The 13,481-nt window shown below is 39.0% G+C and overlaps 1 protein-coding gene across 1 annotated transcript in view; it reads left to right on the forward strand.

Moving 5' to 3' along the window:
* Positions 1-13,481, forward strand: part of LOC129772754 (proteoglycan Cow) — a 421,514-nt gene that overhangs the window by 250,061 nt on the left and 157,972 nt on the right. Inside the window, exon 2 of the mRNA XM_055776228.1 lies at positions 11,568-11,664. Within this exon, the coding sequence (XP_055632203.1) occupies positions 11,568-11,664 (97 nt within the window). The remainder of the gene's footprint in view (positions 1-11,567; positions 11,665-13,481) is intronic.

Consider the following 13,481-nt stretch of genomic DNA (forward strand, 5'->3'; position numbering starts at 1 on the left):
ATCAGAAGGAAATCTCTTACGCCTAAATGGCTACTGTGTAAATTTGTACCATATGCAATGGTATAGAAGGGAATAATCTAACGCCGAAAAATGGCAACTGTGTAATGTGCTAATTATAGATATAATAAACATGTGACATGTACACGATTAAAATTCAGCTCTGTTACAACTAAAATTCTAAAATAAACAAAAGGGATAAAAAATCTGTAATCCGCGAAAATGCGAAGTCGAAATGTCGCTAGAATACGCAGAATTTGGTGGCTTAGGTGATTTTTTGGGAAAGACGGGAACAAGAAGTTTGGTCGAATCTCGTTCCAACTTCGCGTAATGCAGATCTTAAAATGATTTTTATGTTTATCCGAATGTGCTCTGCCCAGTTTGATACACTTTTGGCTTTGATGTTGCAGTGAACATTTTGATTCAAACAAAAATATGTGAAACGAACAAATCAAAACAAAAACAATATTGACAACGAAAACAAGTTGCATAAGATTGGTGATACAAAATCATATTACTCTCAAATGTGAGTTGCAAGTGCAAGTATATTCCGAATGTGATACAATCCAATATTAAAATGTTCAGTGGAGTTAAAAATAAAAATTCGGAAAATTATTGATTATCCTACAGCAGTAGCCGGCCAGCATGTATATTTATTTATTTATTTAGTTGTTGTCAATCTATGTAGACCAATATATTCTTATAACTACTTAATACTTCTTTCTTAAAAGTGGTGATAGAAAAAATGTGTTCATAGTTCCATCGATGTGAAGCTGAGCGAAAATTGTGATATCTCCTTGCACCCATCTAGATTGTCCTGTTACAACTGTTTGATGTATGCAGAACAAACCGTCAAAGCTATGCGAATTCGTATTTTTTCGCAGCAAAAGCTTGGGAATATCTACTTTTTTCCCTGTGGAACTTATGCCGTCTCAACGTATGCATCAACTAGCGTCATTTTTTAAAACTTAGTTGAAATTTCTTAAGCCAAATAACACGCCTTTAATGTGTTTCGAGGGGCAAGCTCTAGAATACGCGTGACCACGGTGCAAGTCGAAGGAAATTTCTTTGATGCCAGAACGGGAATCGAACCCCTACACCCGGCATGATAATGTGAGATGCTCGGCCACGGGATCCCGCAAATGATCCCGCGATTCGTTTTGATTGGTTAGCGGAAAAAAAATCACAAATATTCGCGCTAATTTTTCTTCATTGTGAAGGGTTGAAAAACAAGCTTTACACTTCCGAATTCCGATTTTTTCGATCTTTTTTTCCTGTGTACATCGATTTCAATCTCACCACCTGATAAATGTTATGTACATAATGTCAACATTTGGATTGCTTTTGCTAATCAAACATTATTCCAGAATTCTAATACATAGATCACAACACAAATCAATGCACGGAGACGTCAGATTGGCAGTTCTGCGAATTTTGTTTCAGTTCCCATTCATTGATATTTCCACATGTTCCTGTGCCAATGTTAACAAATGGGAGCTGAAACAAACCACGCACAAACGTCAAACCGAAGACAAGGTTAGGCGCCGTGCATTGACTTATTGATTTCTTTTCCTCGTGAGTGCGAAAAAGACAGAAACGAAGATGGTCAGAAGAAACACTATAGAAATTCGCGTTAGAAAAAAAAAGAGGGATGAAATTAGATTCGATGCAGTGATCTATAACCATAAACCGTGTTCTCATGCACATTAATTAATCACATTGTCAAGCAGTTTAGCGACGATCTTCTCTTAGCGAAACAAATTAAAAGTTTTACGCAACGAAAACAACCAACACACACAAAGCCAAACAATAGTGGCTTGAAGCCATTTAATATACTCGTTTTGCACTCTTCTTAAAATGAACTCTTGTTAGTATTATTGGTCTCGAAGAGAAATCACACAGCACTCCAGCAGAAGAATAATTTTCGTTTTGAGCCGGCAATGATGACCCAACTTGATTTTTCTCTACATAATGTGGCAAAAACCATTATGTTTACGGCTGCTTTGCCATGGCTCGTCTCAATGTGCTGATTGCAATGTCAGATGCACAGCGAGTGAAATATTCGCTCGCGTCCACAGCTCGAGGAGAAAAGAAAATGACACAAAATGAGCAGAATGAGAAAGCTGATTTAATATCGCCCGACGCTCGCCGGCAACGATGTGGCGTCGATGACCACCAAACGGGAAGTGAAAATTTTCCTTCTTCTTCTTCTTTGTTTTTAAGAGGCTTTAAACTTTGCAGTTCATTCGCCTCTAGCCCAGTGAAGAGCCACAATAAGACCAGCCCAGAGGGGACTGGCGAAAGGGAAGCCAAAAACAAAAACCACCCATCAGATCTGTCCGCTCGATTTTCGAATCAAGAAGAAGGCAGGAAGGAATCCTATGCTTCATATGATATTTAAAATATGCTGTAAAGGAAAGTAAATATTTACTGATCCGAGGACCCAAGCGGTAACGAAGCACAAGTGACCTAGATTTCAAACGAAAGGCGTGTTCCAAAAACAAAAAAAAACAAAAAGGCCCTTCTCAGGAGGATAGGATGGAGAGGAGTGGAAAGGATTTGGGTGGGATTCAAAGGAATGGATGAGGGAGGAGTGACATGGGTAGGAAAAGGGGAAGGAGTAGGATAGGTATGGCTTTTGAAATTGTAAATTAGTTAGTTGGCATTTGTTAGTAATTTATTCATTTTTTTATATGTATATATATTTTATTTAATTTTATTTTATTTTATACATGTATACACATACACATATTTATATGTATTTAAAAAGTATTGAGTGTCAGGAATCGCCATCCATTCCACTGAGTGAAATGGAGGACAACTCCCGGCCTTTAGAGAAAATATAATATTAGACTAGGAACCGCCACTCACCCTACCATCTCCAAAAATAAGGTGAGAGTCAGTTTCCGGTCCTACGATTATTTTTTTTCCCCAAAATATATTTTTTATTAAGGCACATGTGGCGTTATCCTGACGGGGCCGGGAGTCCAATATTTTGACAATTTTTGTCTTACAACTATGTTAGTAATATGTAACCGATTACTCGCGGTTGGCTCGAGGTTAGTATTACAAGTGTTCTCATAATTGGTATGTTGCAGTCTTCGATGCTCTATGCGTGTGCCCGACACGGGCTACTTCCTATTGGGATGCAGCTGACCATTAATCAGCAACGCTCCCTAGTCTGTACCCCATATCTAGCGTGGTGCGTCTCTCTCGACTCGAGGAATCCAGGATAGAATGGTCACTAGCCGGCGCAATCATCAGTTCGTGTAGAATTGTCATGAGCGGTACAACCTTTGGCTCTTGTTGAATGATCAGTGGACTGCACAACCTTTGGCCCGTGCATCTGTAAAGAGTGTGTGTATGTATTGCCGCGACTAAGTAAAAGTTTATCGATCGGATAGGAGGGATATGAAACGGGGACACAACGAAGGAAACATCATTAAACGTTGACATCGGCGTTTCTGAGGAACAGGTATAGATGAAGCAGAAGATCAGGATCCCGGCTACCTAAGATATCCCGGACCGGGATATCCGATTGTCTGCCTTTTGCTCTCAGTGCTCTAGAGAGCTGAGAGCGAGCAGCATGGAACCGGATACACGACCAGACAACATGCTCGATGTCGTGGTAGCCATCGCCACAATCACAAAGATTGTTTGCTGCGAGCCCAATGCGATAGAGATGCGCGTTTAGGTTGTAGTGATTGGACATAAGCCGAGATATCACGCGAATGAAATCACGACCTACATTCAATCCCTTGAACCATGCACTCGTCGAGACCTTAGGGATAATCGTGTGTAACCAACGACCGAACTCATCTTCACTCCACATGCACTGCCAACTAACGAGTGTGTCCTGACGAGGAATGTGAAAAAATTCATTATAGGCAATTTGCCTTTCAAAAAGTGTGCCTTCTGAAGCGCCCACCTTAGCTAGCGAGTCCGCTTTCTCATTCCCCGGAATCGAGCAATGAGAGGGAACCCATGCTAAGGTAATCTTGAATAATTTTTCGACCAAAACACTCAATAGATGTCTTATTCTTGTTAGGAAATAAGATGAGCGTTTATCAACTTTCATTGAGCCGATTGCCTCTATTGAGCTGAGACTGTCTGAAAAAATAAAATAATGGTCGATGGGCAGTGTTTCAATGATCCCTAGAGCAGTCCTACGATTATGAAAGTTATTTAAAGAAATAATCCGATTAAATATAATATGAATAAGTGAAAGCCTGGAGACCGCCCTCCGTCCCATCCCTCCTTAAATAAGGCGGAAGGTGGCTCCAGGTCTTTCGATTTATGAATTATTTTATGAAAAGTATGGTAAATAGTGAGGTGTCTGAAGTATCAAGAGATCGAAGGCTGGAGCCGCCGTCCATCCCACCTCCTTCAAAAATAAGGTGGACGGCAACTCCGGGCCGTTCGGTTTAACCCATTAACGACCAAGCTGTAAAAATTATTTTTCTGACGAAAGCCATTGGTGTAATTTCGATTATTAACGCTAAAGGAACACCAATGTTCAAGAATAATTTTTTTCCCATCTTCCATTTTCTGGAAAATGATTGTTCGAAAAATCGAACATTGGCCGAAACCCGCACTTTTTTGACAAGTACAAACATACTGCGAACATAAAGTCACTTCAATTAGCAAATATACGGTATTCATAAATGCATCAATTTTGCATTTCGGGAAGAACAAGCACAGGAGAATGGATGTCTCTAAGTATAAACCTGAATTAATCCACCTAAGGTGAGATGTGCACCCGTGGCCGAGTGGTTAGCGTCTCACATTATCATGCCGGGTGTTCGGGTTAGATTCCCGTTCTGGCCGGAGGATTTTTCGTCAGAGAAATTTCCTTCGACTTGCACTGTGGTCACGCGTATTCTAGAGCTTGCCCCTCGGAATACATTGAAGGCGTGTTATTATTTGGCTTAAGAAATCTCAACTAAGTATTAATAAATGACGCTAGTTAATGCATTCGTTGAGACGGCAAAAGTTCCACAGAGAACGTTAACGCCATTCAAGAAGAAGAAGGTGAGATGTGGCATTTCTTATTTCATGTAATTTTAACTTATTACTGGCAGGGTGTTTCTTTCAAACGAAAGCATATGCCTTTTTTTATAGTTGGTTGTGGAGAAATGTAAATGCTTCAAAATTACCTGCAAAGTACCAAAATAGTACGAAAAAACAATGGCATAGAGGGTTGGGAGGTTATTATTCGGTATGGCGGAAAACGAAATTCCACGGGCCGCCATAACCTACGGTTATTACGGACAACAAATCATACAGGTTTTCAATAATATTTGCTAAATTAATCGATATTTGCAAACATTCACAATTGAAAAAGCAAGAATACATGAAAAACCTCCCGTCTTCCAAAATAAACAAATCAAAGTGCGTTGCGGAGGTTAGATGTGTTGATGTGGATTCAGCAGAAAAACTTGTTCGTTTTGGCCAATGTTCGATTTTTCGAACACTCAATTTCCCCGACTGTTACTTTCCTGGAGGAGGCTCAATCGAATGAGTTTCGTCCTATATCACAATGTATGTCCTATTGTCAAAGTAATACTGTAGAAAAGTTCACATATTTTTGTATGTTATTGGGTTTTTTAATTGAAATTGAAAACAACTTTCAAACATACTTGCTTTAAATCGAATTTATTACCCAAAAAAGTTACACAAAATTGAATGAAATCGATGGTAAGTGGTAGCTAATAAATTAAGCTATCTCTTAGTGCAAAAACATTACCATATGGTTGCTTTCCAAATACATGAAAAATTATCAAAGTTGCTGTTCGATTTTTCGAACGCTTGGCATAAAATGGGTTAACTAAAATAATATTGATTATTATAAAAATGCTGCAGATCAAAGGTTAAATTTATGTAATAGAAGGAATTATTTATTTGTTTTTATTATTACCCTTTGGAGGGCTGGAAACTTTCCTGATGTGTGTGTTATTTGTGTTAGTGTTATTTTTATTTGGAGTGGAGTGGTATTGAGTGTTAGCATGTGATTGTTGATTGTTGTTACGTGGGTGTTTATTGTTGGTGAGTGTGTGTGTTGTTTCTTTCATTTATTTGATTTGTTCGTTCCTTGTCCGTTTCCGTTGAACTTCTTTGGTTTGCTTGTTTTCCTCATCAGAAGACTTATGTTCTTCAGAAGATGTTCCTTTGTTCGAGATTTTCCTTTTATTTTTATTCCTAATTTCAATGTATTCCATTGGATTATCTGATTCCTCTTCGGTTTGCATGTCTTATCGTTCCTCTTCAGATTCTATATTCTTTTGTTCCTCCATTTCTCCTTTTTCTGATTCTTCGGAATCTTCTTCAGATTCATCTATCGAGCTTTCCGTTTCATTGCCTGAGATAATGGATTGGCTATTATCCCGATTGGGTCTAGCGGAATTACATTGGCATTTGCATTGAGTGCAGCCATCTACTGGTGTTTGGATGGTATTAAGTCTGTCCTGCAGCACACTGGAATAGGTTATTCCATTGTTATGGAGGTCATACTTTTTCCTAGCTTCGTTGTGAGATATTCCCTCATCTACTCTTATTCTGGTTATGTTGTTTTCTCTTACCCATATTGGGCACGTCCTGTTGGATGAGGTATGATCACCATTACAGTTGACGCAAAATTCAGGGGATTTACAGATTTTGTTTCCGGAAATATTTATTTTGTGGTCTTTTCCACAGTTTTTGCAGAGTGGAGTATTTCGCCTGCACCGTTTTGTTGTGTGCCCAAAGCGGTAACACTTAAAACATTGCATGGGGTTCGGATAATAATTCCTAGTCCCTGCTCGAAGAAATCCAAAATTTATATATTTAGGAACAACAGTTCCACGAATGGTCAGAATTAATGTTGGTGTGGCTATAATCGAATCATTTTCTTTCCTGGTGATACGCTTTACCTCGATCACTTTTTGATCGGCCAGTTCTCTTAATAATTCATCTTCCTTTAAGTCTAGAACTTCACGACAGGTGACAACGCATTTGCGTTGATTTAGAGTCGGATGATGAATAATTTCTATTGGGGTGTCATCAATTAGCTTGTTAATTGAAAGTAAATTATCGATAACATCCTTTTCTCTTACTGAGAGTACATATTGAATTCGGTTTTTGTCGTCTCGTTGTGGTCTTGCACTTTCTAAGTATCCTGCCTTGGCAACTGTCTTGCTTACAAGAAAGGGGTTCGAGGGGAGGGTTGTAACAGTTGCCACAACTGTTTTCATCATATGATATTTTTGGATTAGTTATTTACTTATTTATTATTGGTGTGCATATTTATTGAGTGTTGTTTATTTATTTCAAAATTAATTTATTTACAATATTTATGTGTATTTATAATTATTTATTTATTTATTGATTAGGATAGTAGGATAGTTAGTTATTATTCAAATATCAAAATTTAAATTCAAAAATTCACACTGAAACATTTACAGCGTACCTGTACTAAGTCACAACCGAAAGTAAACTAAAAGATACTCCAGAAAGTATACTTAAGAGCTTAGATTTCCCATCCCACCTCCCTGGAGCTGGGCGAGAGCTCAATCGCATAAGTTGTTCGGCCAATAAGTGTCTGTTCGCGCAGCGCTTACTTTCGTGGCCTTGAGTTTGGGGAGGGGAATGAGAAGGTCGTATTCAAGGACGGTTAGTTGAAGCAAGATGCACACAAGGGGATGCTTTGGGGAAATTGTCTTCGGCTGAGCTTGAGCTCTGAATCGCGAGATACCCTGCGGTTTATCTGAGGACTACAATGTTCTTCGACCATTTTGCCAAGAACTGTCCGACATCGCGGAACCATTGTGTGTTTTGTTCGCGATCGCTAATTGTAAGTTTTTTTTATATAACGTGAAGTCTTTGTGGTGATAAAGTTGAATTGTTTCAGTGCCATCATTTGTTCCTAGTTAGCAAACAAACGCTCAATAAAATTTAACGAGCAAAAAAGCGACTACAACAGGTACATATATTGTATAATTTAGGGACATTTTTCTAACTGTGAACAATTTGCTAAAATAGGGAAATTCCTCTTGGCTAGACCCGACGAACCAAAACGCGTCGGAGAAAAGGCTGCGCCGTTACCATCGCGCCTTCAACAGACCCGCTGGAAGCTATCAACCGGTGGAGAATCCACCGCAAAGAAGCAGAAGGAGTCGGTGAGGAAATTTGTGTCCTCACCGCACTCCCCAGGTACCCTGTTTTGTCCATGTGCACATGTGATGTCCCTTAGATTTAAGCAAAAGTAAATGTACAAATAAATTGTATAAATGTGAATCTGTAGTCCACTCAGGAAGTTTTTCGTCATGTTGTTAAGTTATTAGTAAAAGTCATATGTGATCCTGTAATCGTTCACTTTATGTTTCATTAAGGTTTCACGTTATCCGTGTTTCGAGATTATTATTTGGATTTCGTTGTTGTTTTGGAGCCTTTGTTTCCCAGATGGTTGAGCCAGTCTGGTGATTTGTTCGCTGAATACTTCCGGTGATGAGAAAACCCTGTTGTGGTATTCTGTGCTTTTAAGGTGATTCTTGGTTGTTTGATGGTTCTCTCGGAGTACCCTACGGGTGTCTTCTGGAAGTCTTCGCTGGTTGGAATTGGTACAACTCGATCGTCCCCCGATCCTGATAAAAGGATACAATTTAGGCCTGCCTGTCAGGCCTCTAGCTGGGCAACTAACGCGGCGATTGGTCCTCGAAAGAGGTGGCGCTTAAGCCAATCGCTTAAGAGAGGTCGGGTGGGAAAGCTGAGCTGTTAGCCTTCTTCGAGCTAGGTTCCGGGTTATCTTTTGAAACCCGGTCCGCTACAGGGTATCTTCCCCTGTGGCCCGTAATAGAAGAATTTCAAGATCACCACTCAGTGGGTCAGCCCATAATGGAGTGGTACGTTGGGTTGGTCTTCCACGGTAACGGTTTGTAGCCCGGCCTCCTGGAGGTCCGGAACTACTGGAAGCCATTTTTGTTGCCTAGCTACACCCCAGGTGTAGCCGGCGAAAAAGTCGTAAAATATTGATACACTTCCCTTATTTGGGATATATGTCCGTAAAAGCTCTTGTATGAAAACTAAAATTCAAGCACCTATATTTATAAAACAAAACTTGCCGATTGCCAGGAGAAACGCGAAGAAAAAGGGGTACTTCCCGATTTACACCTTCACTTCTAGCCTCTGAGGGCAATTTAGTACTACACTATTTTTTATTTGATCATAATTTTTCTTTTTAATAACTAATGTGTTTCTATTATAATGAAAATTCAGTTCAAAGAATCACCAAAAGCACACCCGAAAAGCTCTACTCACTGTTGGAGGGATCCCCACAATCCGAAGAAAAATAGCGTTTGTGACGCCACCGATCGCGCCTTTTTCTTGTAGGAGTGCAAGGGAGCACCGCAAACAGCGGTTAAAACGCCGCGGATGAATGAAGATGCTCTGCTGTTTTCTCTGATGAACTGTGAATATAGAAAGAAATCTTTAGAATCGTAAAAATTAATTGTATTGAAATTTAATTTGTGGAAATAGCCTTGATACAGGCTGATTTATCGCATTTGAAAATAAAGAGTATAAAAGCAGAAAACTTTATTTAAAAACTCTTTCGTAAGGCGCTAAAAACATGACCGTCTCGATCGAGTGTCAGTAGCACCGTAAAATTTTCCTCAGAGGAGATGCAATATTTATACGCTAGCGACAACGTTCTTAATGTGCAAGGGTGGACTTTACGTTGCAAATATTCTCTTTTCGTTGTCGTGTCTTCGTTGTTTCTATTCTCGCGGTTGCATTAGTTACCTGTCATTGACAGCACGATTAGGTAAGCACACAAATGGACAGAACAGATGGGAAAATGGGGAAGCTTCCAATTTTCATCAATTCAAACCATTTACAGACTATGGGATTGTAACGTGTAGCATATCAAACAAATCTTAGAAAATTTCCGATTCAATCGGTATGCAAATCGTCAAAATCCGTTCGCCTCAAAAATAATTATTAGCGTTAACTTTATTTCATTAAAATGTGACCTGTTTCCTGATTTGGCACTCTTAATGAAAAACGTAGTCCAACGTCGCCAGTAATTAAGTTAGTTTTTTTTTTCGAGAAAGACAAAACAACACAGATTTGATATTCATTTTTTTGCATTTCATGGATACATAATTGGCAAAATATTATGTTTCCATATATTGCCTGTGGTCTGTGTGTACCTTCCCAACAGAAACAAGTATTTGACAGGAGTATTTTGCGGAAGATTGAACCCGAACGCCCTGTGCGTTTAAATTTGACTTCACCGTAGAAGCTGCTCAACACAACCTTGCAAAGCCTCGAGGACGATTGAAGCATGATAATTTACTTAACAAATTGGATTCTACAAACATGTTGTCTGGGCTTCTCAAACAGAAATGTGAACAATACCAACCAAGTGAATGAAAATGACGTAATGCCATCAACCGTAGCGGGGCAGACCGGGGATAATCCAGCCTAAGCCGGTAACGTCTTGATGGCCTCCCTCAGCAAGTTGACATCGTCATCGCACTTGGCAACGTTAAACGAAACGAAACAAAACGAAAAATCTCACGACGAAAGCAACTTACGCGATACTTTAACCGACGGAATCACTCGAGGGAAAGCGAAACAACTGCGAATGAGAACTAAGGATTAAATTAAGAAAGGAAAGCGTCATCCAGCTTAAGAACAGTCTTATTTCAAGGTAATTTGCACTTCCAAGACCAACACCATCTCCCTCGTCGACTCACATGGCTCTGCCGTGAAAATAAATTACGTAAACAAAGCCAGTTGCTCATCGACACGTTCCGTCAGCTTCACCAGCCTTCGGATCCAGAGTGGCTGACAGTTCCCGTGAATTGCGAATTGTTTGCGGTGCGACCCGAAATTGGAGGGAACTAATTTGCAATTCCAATTCCCGGCTGTCCGCACACGCCGCCTGTCTGTTACTCGAGCCGAGTTTCAATTTTCTCTACTCACTCCGGTTCGGTTTCTTCGAAATTCGACTTTGGGGGGGGGGGAGGGGTGGATAACCCTGGAAGTGAACAAACCAACGCGAGAAGCAAATCATGAAACGAAAGCAAAACCTAGCGCCGGCAAATATTTACGGATCATCGACGGGATGAAATGGATTGGCAAATCTCGAGTCCACTCGCTCGAGAAATCGATGGCCTAAATTGGATGGAAAATTGAGCCGACCGCGGAATGAGTTTAATTAAGTGACCTGGGTGTCAGTTTGCATAAGTCTTGACGGTTAGAGTTTTGTTGGTGGCATTTGTTTGGTTTTGTAAAGATTCAATTAGCGCGATATAAACGATGGCGCAAAACTTGTTTTTCCTTTGCTTCGATATAACTTTGTGACTGGGAGATAATTCGCAGCAAAAATAACAATCTTCAATTATAACAAAGTTTTTTTTTGCTCATTCCTTCGACTCGCTGTCGCCTTTCGAGATTTACAATTCCTTGAGGGTGTTATTGAGAAACAAACAGAAAACTCACAATACAACAGCTTAATTTATATCCTCTCTGCGCGATCCATAAAGACGATGTTTTCAATTCAATTTCTGTTTTCTTTCATTCATTTTCAGGATGATAAAGACATCCAACAGATGGACTCATCCCTCCAGCAGAAGCTACAACAGCAGCAGATCCCAGAGAAGAAAAAATGGATTCACGATCCTTCCAGTAAGTAGCGTTTCTCGTTCATTTCTCAGTTCCTGCGGCCTAATGAAGCCGGTATGGGTCCTAGGACCGCGTATCGATTTAATTCTATCGTAGCCATAATACAGCCATTATTTTAGTAAAGCGAGATGATTTATTTTGTCAAACCATGCAACATTTTTGGTTTTAAAGTGTGTATAAAATGTTATTTGAAATCAATTTAAAAGAAGTCACAGGAAGGTTATGTCCGAGACACGACCGCATAGTTGACGTAGGATTCCATTAGGATATCTGTTGCATGCTGATTTAGGATATATTTGATGAATTACATTGTTAAACTCTTTGATAATGATTTGATGGCTCTGGAAAGGGCTGTTTTGTTTGGTTGTTGGGTATTGTTTGTTCACTCCACCATTGTTTACAACCGAGTGGTGATGATAATTAGTTGTTTGATGATGCGTATCACGATTGAACATGCTGAAATGGAGTGAGATATGATGCAAGCCGCCATCTGTCGCCCTGGACGAGATGGCTCCTGTATTATGTATGAATTAAATAAAGAAAAAATTCACCAATGTAATATATGACAATTATCATTATCGAACACAATTATAAATTTTTCTCATCAGAAAAAAAACATGTTACTTTATTATAGAGAAAGCATATATGAAATGGAAAAGAGCATATGGGAAATCACATTTACGAATAATCCTTCACTTTTTCAATTTTTCTCGCCATATGGGTGAAAATGAACGACGACGATCCGTTCTCGAGCAGGAACACACATTGGTTTTTATTTATGAAAATTAAAATAAATCGTTTCATATTTCAAGTCATTTTTAACACAACTGCTACCATACACAATTTTACACTTACACTTGTGCTAAATGTTTCAAAATACACGATTGGTCATTGATACGAAATTTTTCGAAGCAACCAACATTAAAGTTCCGAATTTAATTTTTATTTGCTAGAATTAATCGTATCACTCACCTTACTTGAAATATAAAAAATCCCCCGTCTTGCATATATTTGCAATGCCGATTTTCCCAGGCGCCTTGACTTAGAAATCTCTGTTAGGGAACACATTTCGGTGGGAACAAAAGTTCCCCGTACTTTCATGTTTTGGATTTGGATTTGGATTGGATTTGATGTCTCTGTTAGAGAACACATTTCGGTGGAAATAAAGGTTCCTTCTACTTCGATGTATTTACAATGCCGATTACCGGATTTCCGAGGTATTTCTGTTTGGAGATTTTCGATTGTTTAATAGTAAGTTTCATATAATATATTATTTTATTAATTGTGATGAATTGTGATGGAGTGATACAAATATCTCGTATATCCTTCAGGAAATAACGGACCAATTACTGTAAGCACATGATCCGCCGCATGTGTCGTTAGTTTCGACCAATCAGAAGTGGGTATCTTCGTTAAGATAGGGGTTGAGGTTTTTCAATTGTTCGATAGTTAGTTTCATGACAAATATTATTTTATTCAATTGAAAAAATTGTTATGGAGTGCCGTAATCAATTGTCGCCAAAATCTCAGCAATCAATCGAGAAATGACTGAGCAATAAGCGTTTGAAATTGGACAATTTTCACGATGTGCTCGATTTTAGATTTTCAATTTGTACTTCAATATGTTCCCGAAAGACGTTTTTTCCACATGTAGCGCAATTTTTTCGTGAAATTTTAAGTGGATTACGCGAAAAAAATACTTTTTTGGCCTTTGGGCGTTTTTAATTTATTTTTAATTTAGAGGTCCACTACTGCTCTAACATTTATTTAAATTTTGTTTTTTATATGTCTAAATTTTGTCGGTATATTTAGAGCGTTGC

Source organism: Toxorhynchites rutilus, chromosome 1, assembly GCF_029784135.1.
Source record: "Toxorhynchites rutilus septentrionalis strain SRP chromosome 1, ASM2978413v1, whole genome shotgun sequence".
Lineage (NCBI taxonomy): Eukaryota > Metazoa > Arthropoda > Insecta > Diptera > Culicidae > Toxorhynchites > Toxorhynchites rutilus.